Here is a 13,848-nt window from a genome sequence, read left to right as displayed (position 1 = left end):
ATTTGTTTTTCAGGAAGTTTTGGTCTGCATTCTTGCTGGTTGTAAGTGGCTCTTGGTCCAGTTCAGAGAGGTCACGTAGTGCGGTTGCAAGGTGGTATGTTTTATCCTGTGTGCTTCCACTGTCTTAGCTTAGTTTCTTTCTACAATGCAAAAGGTCACAAATTGCCTGTGATGTCACCCAGAAAGTATTTTAGTGTTCGAGTCACCCTGTGGTCTTCCGTTTGTCCAAACTCCAAATTCAACAATGAGCAGTCCCTGCAAACGTGGCCACTGAGGTTTAAATGAGAGCGTGACTGTATGCATGTAGACAGACAGTGATGATAACCTCCCTGTCTTGCACTTTCTGTGGCGCTCTCTCACTTTGTAACCAAAACTTGCTTAGAATTTTTCCTGACTTACATTGACCTGTTTGTCTTTATTTAAAAGGTTTTGTGCATCTTTAGCTTGCCAGTTTTAATGGGTGATTTGTTTATTTATTAGAGTCAGTTTGAAAAACACCCACAAAAACAGCTCTTGTTCAGGAACATTAACGGAGGGATTCTTGTGTACGTCCTAGTGGAGAGTGCCAAACCATCAGAATACTAAACAAATATGACACAACATAAATCCATTTAAAAATACAAGACATCTGACAGTGTTGTAGATATGATCAATACCAGGAAATATGGAGAAATGTTTAGATCCTTTTCTAAAGGAAACTAGCAAAAACAGTTTGAGGTAAAAATCATGCATTCAGATTCAGAATGAATGGTTTTCACTACAAATGCAAGTATGCAGAACCATTATAAGTTCTTGTTTCTTGTTTCAGTGTGACTGAAACTTTTAATTTTTCAAAAAGAAGAAGAATGCAAAACTAGATTACCCAAACCAAAAGCAATTATACTTGTCTGATTACATTTAATATATTTTATGACACACTGACAAAGAAAGCCTTTTCATTTTTGCTTTTTCAGGTTGAAGGCATAACTTACAAAGAGCCAGTAATGAAATTTCAGAAATAAGTTAGAATATCTTAATATGATAATTAAGAACGGAAGGCCTTGACTGAAGTGAAATGCTCTCCATAAACCTATCCTGAGAAATAGAAGAATCATATTCTTAATTTTTAGATATTTAATCACCCTTTAGATTTAAGCCTTTGATGTTTTGTGTGTAAAATGTACAAATGTATTTGGGGAACATTTATTTACCTCTAAAATGAAGTGGAGAATCTAGTATCGTAAACCGGAAGTACTAATGTATTCGATTACGTTCCATTGTTGGCAAATGCAGAGGCCTTCTTTTACTGAGAGGCTCAGAATGACAGTGAAACACAGCAAAATATCAACTTTAAACTTTGAAAGTGTCTGCTGTGAAATGGTCAGGATCGTTGTCTCCAAACTGATCAACGACAGACTGTCGTTCCAGCGACTGCCAGTGTGCAGACAGAGAGCTTTTTGTAAGCAGCTAATATGAAAGTATTTCTATGATGTTGACTTGGTTATTTTTAGGTGAGGGTTGGAGTATGTCACAGTGTTTGTGTTTTGACCTGAGATTCATTTAATTTATTATTGCTGCAATCAAGGAGAGAATGTCCACAAAGCTGTTTTTACTTAAAACTGTCTTTTCAGCTTTGACACTGAATCAGACAGTTTTTAATTTTGTCTTTCTGTGTCCCTCATTCCTTCTGTCTCTCTCTCTGAAATACAGATACCACTTCCTGACTGCTCTGTACATTACAGTCTCGACTTCAAGGCACTGTTACCTGTCTGATAGTCGTGTGAGTGTGTTTGCGTGTGTGTGTGTTTTACATGTGCTTCTGCTTGATTATACATCAGTTGGTGCATTAGTATGCAGGGTGCTTGTGTGTCAGTCTTGTGTGTGTGCATATGTGTGTCTGTGCTCCTCCACAGTGCAATTTCACAGTCACATAGAGAAACTGACACCTACACGGTAAGGATGGATGAATCTTTCTCCCAATTTTTCTCTCCTCTCTTTCCTTTTTATTTGCATCTTCATAAGTCTTCCTTCTTACTGACTACAGCTTGAGAAAGTGTGGGGACCTTAGTCAAAACATCTGCTACTGCAAAAAGTTAGGCAAATGCAAAATGATACCTTAAAGGTACTCTGTAAAAGAAAGACAAGACGCATTTATATGTGTGGCCCATGCCATGTACTAGACAATTCAAAGTGCTGTACAAAAAAACATTAAACCATTACAGTGGGGTACAGAAGACTATGCTAAACTTTACTTTCAATGTGCCATATTTAGAGAAAATCCTTTGCAATATTATTAAATAGATGTAGATGGTGTTTGACTACAAATCCCCTTTGGGAAGATTTAGCAGACACTCATGGTTGGGTGTTGTTCTCGTGTGCCGCCACACCTGGAGCCTTACAACCTTCATGGAAGCATTAATAGCAGTTTAAACAAGCCTCATACTTTCTGCAAACAAGCCCCTGAGGACAGACAAACACAAGAGTTAAACCTTTAGGTGGCACCGAGAAGAAGAATGAGAGTTCATAACATACATACATACATGAATATAAGCGTTCTGGAGGTATAGTGCAGTGATATACATTAATCTGTTTTACTGCTTGTTTGGTTTTATTACTGATTTTTATTTTGTGTTAATTGATGTGAAACTATTATTCAGAAGGTAACTAAAGTTAGACAGTCTTTACTCTTCTCCTGTTATAATCACAGCAAAAGTGAACATCATGCTATTATAATCAAAATAGAGAAAAAGTTAGTGTAAAACAATGAATGCTGCACATCAGTGGAGCGTTGTAGCCCAAGGAGACGGTGTGAAGATGACGGTTTGAAACTGAGTTTCATTCATAACATAAACTTGAAAGTTAGTGTAGTGTTACAGAGATGCCATCCATGAGGTTGACTTGCTATTCACAACTATGGGTCATCAGATGAGCACCGGCTGCGCCAGCATCTCTGCTACAGCTGCGCAGTTGCAGGCTCACAGATCTAGCACACCTTGGACCTTCAGCTGACTGTGTACTGACCAGCACTGGGCTGAAATCCCTGAGACGTTGCGAATATGATGAGGGAGTTAAGAATGTAACATGGCCGACACAGAAAAAAATCATACATTTAGGCACTGGGCTGCCTTCTTAGTGAGAGTAAGAGCAGCTTTCATACGTGAGGCCCCAGGTGTTTCACATGTTTTGCCATTTATAGTCTAAGAACATTTAACCGGAGGTGTCCAAACATTTGCATGACGCTGTCAGCTTATTCTGCTCTTTTAATGTGGTTAAACACTATCCACAAATCACCTGCCATTGTTTTCGTCCAGTGATCCACATTAATGTTTTTTTATCCCTTAGTAGTGGTCATTAAATGATAATTATACATTTTCCAAACTACGTCAAAAATTACATTTACATCGTTAAAATCAATCAAGCTTTTTGTCTCATTGGCTTAGCATTCTGACGCGAACACAGAGGAACAGTTTTCCCCATCCCTTGCTTAATTTTTTTCATGTTCCACTACTAGAGATTTATTATATATTACAAATATATTATGCAACATCTTGGTTCAGCGAGGCTGTTCACATTTTTCTTTCCATCATTTTCTCACACACTCATTTTCGCTGCCCATTTCTGTAGGAATGCACAGATGGGTATCATTGGGACCCTCTTACTGAGCACTGCAAAGGTAAGGCTATTTTACAAGCTAATGCCTCCTCAGCACTTCTCTGACCTCTCTAAGCCCTTTTTAATTAGCGTCTAATAAACACCCACTTTTATTCATGATTTCTTTATGTATCTCCCGTCAGACATAAATGAGTGTGAGACCATTCCAGATGCCTGCAAAGGGGAGATGAAGTGCTTCAACCACTATGGAGGCTACCTGTGCCTTCCCCGATCTGCATCAGTCATCCCAGCTCCAGAGCCCCCCATCTCGCCCACTATGCCCTTTAACCCTTGTCCTTCAGGCTATGAGCTGCAGGAGACCAGCTGTGTGGGTGGGTGTCTGGTTTTTCGTCTGAGGGTTGGAGGTGGACAGGTGGCCACAGGATGAGTGATCATTAAGCATTTGTGAGTGATTGTGTAACTTTACTGTCGGTGGCTGCATATTTTGAGGGACAGGTGGCTTTGCCAGGCGTTGGGACTGGAGGCAACGTGTTGGTGTAATTTGTGTGAGTGTGAGTGAGTTCATGGGAGGCAGACAGGCAGCGCAGGAATTTAGATGATTCCACACGAGGACAGCTGTTGTGTTTTTAGAAACTGGCTTGCAACAAGAACCCAACTTATGGTGAAGGACGACGAGGTGTTCATGTAGCTTGCATGAGACAGCAAGTATGACTCAAAGTGATATTCTCAGCTGTTGGGTGCAAGTGAGGAGAACATTGTGGCTACTGGTTCAGTCATACTGTATCTGTCAGTCATGCTGAATGATGCCGTATTTGATCACAATAACCACATTTTACATCCGTCTTTGTTGCACTTCACCCACATACACAGATGTTGATGAGTGCGAGCGAGATGAGCACGACTGCCTTCCAAGCCAGCAGTGCATCAACACACTGGGCGCCTTCACCTGTCAGTGCCCTGATGGTTATCGCAAGGTTGGCACAGAGTGCATCGGTGAGATAATGTAAATGTGGCATCATTTGTAACATGTATTTAAGTAAGCCTTAAAACCTTCTGATTCTGTTTTCTTCTGTCAGACATTGATGAGTGCAGGTACAGGTACTGCCAGCATCGCTGTGTCAATGTTCCTGGTTCCTTCTCCTGTCAGTGTGAGCCTGGATTTCAGCTGGCGGGAAACAACCGCTCTTGCGTTGGTGAGTTTAATTATCTCTAAGCCTAATTCAATAAATGTGACTTTATACCAATGCAAAACTCTGCTACAAGTAAACTGATGTTAACTATGCATCTTGCCAACATAAAAGATTGAAATGCACTGAAGGAGTTATTTCTACATAATGCACATATCTTTGACCTTTTGTTATTGTTCCTTCTTATTTCCTGTCAGAAAATATTTTAATATTGTAACTTATTTTAAATAGATAATGTAACTTTTGTAAATTATATCTGTGCTTATATGCATGTATTTGCTAATTGGGGCTGTATCCAGAATATTAAAAGAAGAAAGTTTTTACTCATTGCTCAGATTTCACATATTTTTATTTTATTTTCTAAAACAGGATGGACACTAATAAAAAAAAAAAAAAAATCATAAATCTGTTTGATAATGTTTTTGGGACTCAGCCTGAAGATAATGTTGTCATTTTTGATAAATATTTGAAAACACTGTCTAATTAAAAATGCTTTTATGAAATTCTATATGCTGAAAATTAAATTATTAGGATGTTTTAACCTGGTTTAAACCAGCAAATCTAACTGCATCTCATTTATGGTATATATTTATATTTAAAAAAAGAAACACGAAAACCATATCTTTATTAAATGCACCCAAAAGTTAACTAACTGATTCTGCTGCAGTGACAGTGGTCTCAACACTGAAGTTAAATGCATTATCGCTTTGTCCACATGTCACCTCTGAACCAAAGTTCATATTATTATCGTTCTGCTATAGAGAATAAAAAACACAGAAAAACATGACAAGTTTCAGGTAACTCCGAACTAAATCTCAACTGTCATAAAAAATCTGCACCTATTACTCTTATGAAGTTTTACATATGTTTTATGAGGTGCCTAACAAAACTGAGTTACTTAAAAAAAATGTAAAACATTAACTTGTGGATCATTAAATACATCAGTTGTAACAGCATTTTACAGTTCAGTGCAGTTTGTTCAGTCACCTTTTTCTAACAGACCCCGTCTCCATTTTGGTCTCGTTTGAATGATTCGGCAGAACATCGTATGGACCTTTTCGTTTGTGGTAACAAACTGACTCACTAAAAACATGTTACAGAGACTTTTATGCAATGAAATTCCCTTTCCTCCCTTTTAGATGTGAATGAATGTGATATGGGTGCCCCCTGCTCTCAGAGGTGTTACAACACATATGGTACTTTTCTTTGCCGCTGTGAACAGGGCTACGAGCTTGGGCCAGATGGCTTTACTTGCAATGGTAAGAGAGCCACTGTGTCAATTAAGAATCAATTTGTGATTTACTGTTTTTCTGCTCCATTTGGCACTTAATTATTCAGAACTCACACAACCTGAACTTGTCCTTTTCAGATATCGACGAGTGCAGCTACTCCAATTACTTGTGCCAGTTCCAGTGTGTTAATGAACCTGGGAAGTTCTCCTGTGTGTGCCCAGAAGGATATAAGCTGCATGGAACCAGAATGTGCCAGGGTAAGCGTGCTGGCCTCCATTTCCTCTTGAAATGAACGCCTTCGACTCTGCTCTCAGAGTCACGAATCCTGTTCTGAGTCAATACTCATTCATTATCTGGCAGCAACTCTCTTCCTGTCTTGTCCTGCTCAGTCAAACATTGTGAGTTGTTTGTCCTCTGCAGATATAAATGAATGTGAAACAGGTGAACATCAATGCACAGAGGCACAGACTTGTGTGAATATCCACGGACGATACCAATGTGTGGACAACAACCGCTGCCAAGACCCTTACATACAAGTAGCTGACAAGTGAGTGACACCTCAAGAAGGGTGTTGTGTGTTTGTGCGCAAACACACTTCCACACATCTTGTCCTAATTACTCAAATATGTGCTCAGAATATAATCAGGCCCTGTGCTGAGTATGGCTCAGACTGCAAAATTACCCCAATTACTTTTTCCATATATGAGTCCAATGCTGCAACATTTTCTTTTGAACATGTTCCAGTGCAATAAGAAAACTATTACTACACTGAACAAGCTGTAACAGGTGTGGGTCACTGTTAACATATCCCAGAAGACTTGATACTATGAGATATGAGCAACAGAAACTACAGAAAGGCTGCTGTTCAGTCTTGGTTCAGATATTAAGAGATTTCTCCTCTCGGTTGCATTACTCCCTCTGCTGGTAGAGATATGAACTGCTGTCCCTGTGATAAATAGCACTTCTATCTATTTGATTCAAGATTGATCTCACTCTAGCTTTTTTACTGCTCCTTGTCTGTCACCAGCCGCTGTATATGTCCCATTAGCAACCCCGCCTGTCGAGAGCTGCCTTTCTCTGTGGTCCACCGCTACATGAGCATCACCTCGGAGCGCTCTGTCCCCTCTGATATCTTCCAGATTCAAGCCACCAGTGTCTCTGCTGGTGCTTATAACACCTTCCGCATTCGCTCTGGGGACGAGAATGGAGACTTTTACATCAGGGTGAGAACTATTAGAGGGTAGAGACGGGAGTGGGAAGAAGCAGTGATCTGATGATAAATAGTTCAGCTTAGTGTCTGCTGACAGAAACTGTAATCACAGCAAAGTTTTTAAAGTTTTTGACTGTGCTACTTTAAATGAAAGACTCCAGTCAGCAAGAGGCATAAACTTTCTGTATATTTAATGCAGAATTTCTTCAAATTTATCATGTGACACAAATGCTTTCATGTCAAATGATGATCCGTGTCCTGTTTTACAGTCTTTTTAGTTTACTAACATTTATATGATGTTTATTCATTTTCCACTGAATGTTTTTAAGTGAAAGGACTTTATATGAATTAGTAGTTCCTTTTCGTAGAGTCAGGGGACCTGTGTCTGTACAGGCAAGGATATACTGACTAGATCAAGCTTCAAAAGCTTTGGATCCCATGACGCAACCAGACCCTCCCAGCCTCATTAATCCAATTAGTAATGAAGAGCCTTGAGCTCAATCAGACATAAACATGATACTATTGACAAAAGTCCCACTAGTCACATAAGGCATAAATGCAAAATGATTGACATTACTGTGAATAGTTAGCATGCAGAAGATGAGATAATCTCCAAACAGTTTAAAGCTAAACATGAAATATTCTTTTAAACTCAGGAGTAAGGGCTCCACATAGAGAGATGTTATTCCTCCTTCAAATGACACTGTTCTTTACCTACCTGGAGTCCAGTTGTTATTTTTTTGCCCTATATTTCATCATGTTGCATTTCACGTACATTGTGCTTACTGTAAAGTTTAACAGGCTTAAAAAAAGATAAACACAATTTCCTGGTTAAATAAGGTTTATAAAAAAATTTGAGATTTAAAATCTCTTTAAAATCAGTTTTCTGGCAAAGATAGGGAACAGGCCAGGTCAGTAGCAATAAAAACTTGACACAAAATAATAATTACATGTCATAAAAAAGTATGAAACATTAGTTAAGACATCTAAAGCTTAAGACTTAAAAACCTCTGAAAATGTAATCAGAACGAAATAGTTAATTCCAGCATTTACAGGTTAATTTGCTTCCCATATGTCTAAATTGTGTTTGAAAAAGTCAAAATACTTGTAATACTTGACATTTAAGAAGTATTTGACTGGACATTCTTTTGACTGAATGATATGTGCCAGTAAGAAAAGCAATAGTGCAAATGGAAAAAAAGGGACAATTGTTCAAATCTGTTCAGAAATATTGTGATTGTTTATGTAACACTTGCTTTTTATATCTTTGATCTTTTACATTGTGTACTCAGAAATATCTTTTCATCTTTTGCAGCAAATCAATAACATCAGTGCCATGCTGGTCCTGGCCCGGGCCGTGTCTGGGCCCAGAGAGTACACGCTGGACCTGGAGATGGTTTCTGTTAACCCTCTGCTCAGCTACCAGGGCAACTACCAGACCAGCTCCGCCCTCAGACTCTCCATCTATGTTGGGCCATATTCCTTTTAAAGTAGAAGAAGAAGAGTGGAGGGACACAGATGCAAAAACAAGCTGGGAAACAGAAGTGGTCAATGCAGTTCAACCAGTCACTGTGATGTTACGTTATTAGCTTTTTGTACTTAGTCATCTAAAGAAAGTGACTCTTTTCTGTCAGTCTATATTAGTTGTAAGAATATACATGCAGTTCAGTGTGCAACTACATCATAGCAGCAGTGCCACACCGATAAGTAGCAGCTTTAATTAGTCCAATCAATTCTCTTGTGTTTACCCTGGCCATTTCTTTGTTATCATGTTTCCTTTATTTCCTGTTTTACATCTGCCTGACAACACTGTTCTTTGGTCAGATGGTATGACAAAGTTTGAATTCTTTCAAGGGTGATGATGAATCTGTGTGGCAAATTCTGCATTCAACTGGAGTGATCCATGCCCCTTGTCACCAGATTGATCTGTTTTCACCAGTTTACATCCTTATTTCAGTTCTATGGGTCACTTTATTGTTGTCAGTCTGTTTTCCTGTTGACAAGCATGAATCAGTAACCACTCACTCAAGACCTCAGCACCCACGTTTTTCACTCTCAACTGTTCACTCCCATGCTATTGCTACATCTGCCATTTCTAAGTTTCTTTCATTGTGTTGTACTTTTTATTTTTGAAAGTTCTGAACCCTAATAAAACAGTATACCTTTTCATTTGTGACTATTCAGTAAAAAACAACTACAACTAAACATAAGTCTTGTTGGCACTGCCAATATTTTTTTTTAGATTGTTTTTGTATTTGGTGAATTTATGAGCTCAACTAGTAATTGCTGGAATAGGCATCAATCCTCTGCAACCATGAATTGAAATAAGTGAAATAGAAAAAGAATGTTGGGAGTTTAGAAGCAGAAAATGTATTGTAAACATTAGATGCTCTTTTCTATTTTCCCCAGTAAATAGAATATTTTTAATTTAAATGATCAGTTGTGATAAGACCATCAGCCAACATATAAAATGACTAAAAAGTTCATCAAGTGTGCTGCCTGACCTGGAGCCTTTGTTTGGTGTTTATCTCATAAAACAGGACCTGCAGCCTGTCCTATAGTGCAAGTCTGGCATTTGCAGGATATCTTTGTAATGTATGAATGAACACACAAACAAGCTGTGGTAAGGTAACTAATCAGCTTAGTGAGTCAGTCTGTGGTTTCCAGTGCTGGGTATGCAGGAGCTTAAAGAGAATCAGTACTTTCATTAGAAAACCACTCACCATCATGCTCCATCATTTTTGTGAGAAGAAAAAACTATAAATGGTCAGAAACAAGAATATAGAATTTAAATGTATTAATAATGCCACAAGCTACTTACCTAAAAAGAACACATTAAAAGTCTTATAAATATAATTGCTCATGTGATTAAAGTGTTAGTAGAGCTGACTATTATGAGTTCTAGGTGTTCTTTTAACACGTGAGATGCCAGCTATCGACTGTAGTGTTGGGAGTGTAGGTGTTTACAAACTGTAACTCATACAAAGCAAGATATATCTGGGGTGATTCAGAGCATTATTCTAGACACCATCACTAAAGGCCCCATAAGTCTCAACCATAAGATGCCACTCTCAGATGGTTTTGAAGAATTCTGTCACTTTTCTTTTCATATAAGGGATGGAAACATATTTTACCTGCGATACAAGTGGGAATACGACTGCAGGATGGTCTATCAAGGGACATCCTCTCTGTGTAATTAGAGCATGGCTAAGAGAATAAGTCATCATCAAAGATATTATAACCACCTTGTTTTTGCCTATACCCACATATTTAACACAAGCCTGCCAAGCAAAGATATGTACAGCTTCTGTCTGTAGCATCATCTTTGTTATCTCTGTTAAGTAACGCCAATAGATGTAGTCTAATGCCTCTTAGCTAAGCTGCATGTTGGATACATAAGACAAAACTGAGTGTCATTTCCCCACTATTTGTTTCTCATCTTTGTCAATAATCTGTTTTTGCGCGAGAAAGAGATAGATTAAATTGTATTTTCCTTTCATTAGTAAGGAAATACAGTAGACAGCTGCAGCTGAAAGTCAGCAAGACTACACCTTTTTTGTTCTGTCATTACTGTCACAGCATCTCACAGATTCCCTGGCCCACCAAAAATGGGAGAGAGAGACAGAGAGAGAGGGGGAAGCCCTTATTTCACAGTCCACTGCCGTTTTCTCCGCCCAGTCCTACACACAAACACACCACACACACACCTCCCATCTGTTCCTACTGAGGTGGGGGCGGTGGGGGGGGGGGGGGGGGGGGGGGGGGGGGGGGGGTGATGACTCACAGCCCCGTTTTTATGTAATTGGATCAGACAGTTTTTAGCCACCAGGGGGCAGTCGACGCTGCAGATCCTCTCTGCAGCAGGGCAGCAATCCAGGAATAGCAAAAGCCTGAGGTGAACATGGTGGTTTTATAACCTAATAGACTATTGAGCCTACATTTTCTTCCATTTCCCTCACTCATACACCTGTAGGAGGAAAAACTGATGGCATCTTTGTCTACTTTTTAAGCTATGTACCAGGCAGCAAACCTTCAAGCTCTGATAGAGAGTACAGTATGTGCTGCTGCAGTTTTTTCAAACATCATATGACAGCTTGTGATGAAGAACAAAGATGACAGAGCCTAGTGATGGTGTTAAAGAATGGAGTTGGGTAGGAGGTGTGTGTGTGTTCACATTAACAGAAAGTAGTTAATTCATTTTTATGCTGCTATTCAGATGGTAAGAAAACCTCACTAAAGCAGAATGACACCGTCATGGTTGACAACCTCTACAATATTGGGTTTCAAGGGTTCAAACAGCCTCTAAAAGTCACCTATAAAATGTTGGACTGACACAAATCAGTTGCATCAAAACATAGTATGAACACACACATAAAAGCAGAGGATGACTGGAAATGAATATCTAACAAACGCATGGGGTGCAAACATGTAAAGAGTTACAGAGGACATGACAGAAATGAGAAATAACAACAAAAAAGCTAAACAAGCAGAAAATAGTGAAAAATTATTTTAAAAAATACTGTAAATGTTGTTAATCCAAAGCAAAGCAGCATAAATATGGTGGAAATGAACTAAAATAGATACAAAATTACCCCAAAGAGGCATAAAACAAGCACAAGAGAAAAATAGCTCCCAAAGGATCCTCGTGTTTGTTGGAGTTTGGACATTGTGTTCCTGTGAAAGGTGGAAAGACATTTATGTTCCAACTCAGTTTTGTTGGACCTTGGAATCTATCTGGATGCTGTAGTATCTCAGATTTCCACTGCAGAGTGTGTGTTTCTTCATATGTAACAGTAATAATCAAATACAGTACTTTTAATGTGTGTTAAGTAGATTTATATTTGCATTTAGTGTTCATATGGTAACCATTGTGTTTAAATCTGTGTATGTAGGCTGTTTGCGTGTGTGCAGGGTGTGGGTGTTTACATAGGAGAGCATTTGTTTTAGAGTGGCAGTGCCCACGTAGATGAGTGGGAGGAGTGTTTGGGATGGCAGAGATTGTTGGAGTGCCCGGGCCTCTCTTGTTTGGCACCTCGTCCAGAGAATGATCTCATTTCTGGACAAGCCGTGCCCTGTGGGATGCAAAGAGTACTGATGTTGGGGTTTGTGTGGGACCGGAAGTGGAGAAGTAGTAATGTGGGGAACAACTCCTGTACAATGCAACAAACACAGTGGACAGAAAATATGCCTTTACAAACATGTTCTGTCCCACCATTTAATGCTTGTCACCATGAAAGAGGAGCAATCTTTTCCCCTTTGATCTTCTCATGTTGCTTTACAAAAAAGCTCTTGATGCTTCCCCCTCCACTACACTACAATGCAGGTATTATATTTATGAATGAAAGAGTGAGGTGGAGTGTCATTTCCCTCCACCCACAACCCCGAGCACTGTGATTAGTTTATTAATGAAAAGAGCAGGCTATGGAATCTGAGGGACATGAAAAACAGGATGCAGAATATAAGGAGAGCTGAGTGATTATAGAGTGCGAGTTTGTGAGGCTTCGAAGCAGGAAATGGCTCTCATCTGAATATTTGCCTACATTATATATAGATATATGTTAAGAGGGTGGGCACTGGGGGAGGATGATTACAAAGTACAAAAATAACTAACTAAAAGTAGCTAGAAATACTTTACACCTAAACATTCACTCCTTCATCAATGATGAGTTACAGTTTGACCTAAACCTACAGTTTAGGTCAAACTGTAGGTTTGACCTAAACTAAAGGATTGTGAACTGATTAACTTTGTGACAATCAAGGAGTATCTAAACAATTGGATTTGAAATTAAATAATCTCACATAAGGTTTGAACAAAATACATTTACCCATTTGCTATTGATGAACTCCTAGCAGTCTAGGATCATTATTATTCTGTATGATCCCATTTAAAATCAGTTTTTTTTTTATTTGAACTCCCCCACTTGAGGGGCTTAAAGAACAGATATTTTTTTTACGACTAATTTTGTAATTATTATATAATATTTACTTATTTCAGGCCACAGAGTCTCTCCTGCAACTTCTCAACCCAAGCAGTCAACATAAGACTTCATGTTTACATTGCAGTGCAAGATTATGCTTCATGCCCAAATATTTTCCTTATCCTAATCATAACACTGGACATAACTCGCTGCTATAAGTCCAAAATGGACATGAGTTGACTTACATGCTGGATCAAATTTACATACAGATTGACTTATGTGTCTAGTTTGGATGGAATAAAAGAGGACATTAATATTTAAAAATGACATTATGCTTTTTGACATTTTCCTAAAGTTGTGTCTTGGTACTCGATGAAGAACCTAAAAACCAAAACTCTCAGGTTAAAAATGGAGAACCAAAGAAGTTACTGGAGCTTTGGAAGCTCATTCTGGATGTTGGTGGATCTTGTGGAGACCGCCTCAGGATTTTCATGAAGTGCATGAAGCCAAAACCCTGACGGCAGGTGACAATGCAGAGTGACCAGAGCATAGGAGAGCTCTACAGGCTGACTTATGGTTGTAGCTCACATCACAATGAATTGAAGAGGTTTAAAATCCAAACAGAGAACAATGATAAAGATAAAAAAAAACAATCCCAAAATCCAAACCAATAGTTATGATAAAATTCCTTCCACAGAAGACAGGGTTCC

The 13,848-nt window shown here is 38.9% G+C and overlaps 1 protein-coding gene across 1 annotated transcript; it reads left to right on the top strand.

Moving 5' to 3' along the window:
* Positions 1-1,817: 1,817 nt before the first annotated feature.
* Positions 1,818-9,298, top strand: efemp2a (EGF containing fibulin extracellular matrix protein 2a). The gene is made up of 10 exons (XM_079249519.1): positions 1,818-1,932; positions 3,604-3,652; positions 3,774-3,962; positions 4,462-4,584; positions 4,668-4,784; positions 5,918-6,037; positions 6,148-6,267; positions 6,431-6,557; positions 7,038-7,233; positions 8,536-9,298. Exons 1-10 carry the CDS (start codon positions 1,831-1,833, stop codon positions 8,707-8,709), a joined length of 1,317 nt encoding a protein of 438 aa, XP_079105645.1. The 5' UTR covers positions 1,818-1,830; the 3' UTR covers positions 8,710-9,298.
* The last annotated feature ends 4,550 nt before the right edge of the window (positions 9,299-13,848 follow it).

The sequence above is a fragment of the Telmatherina bonti genome (assembly GCF_933228915.1).
Source record: "Telmatherina bonti genome assembly, chromosome: 12".
NCBI lineage: Eukaryota > Metazoa > Chordata > Actinopteri > Atheriniformes > Telmatherinidae > Telmatherina > Telmatherina bonti.
This window is presented reverse-complemented; position numbering and strand designations above follow the sequence as displayed.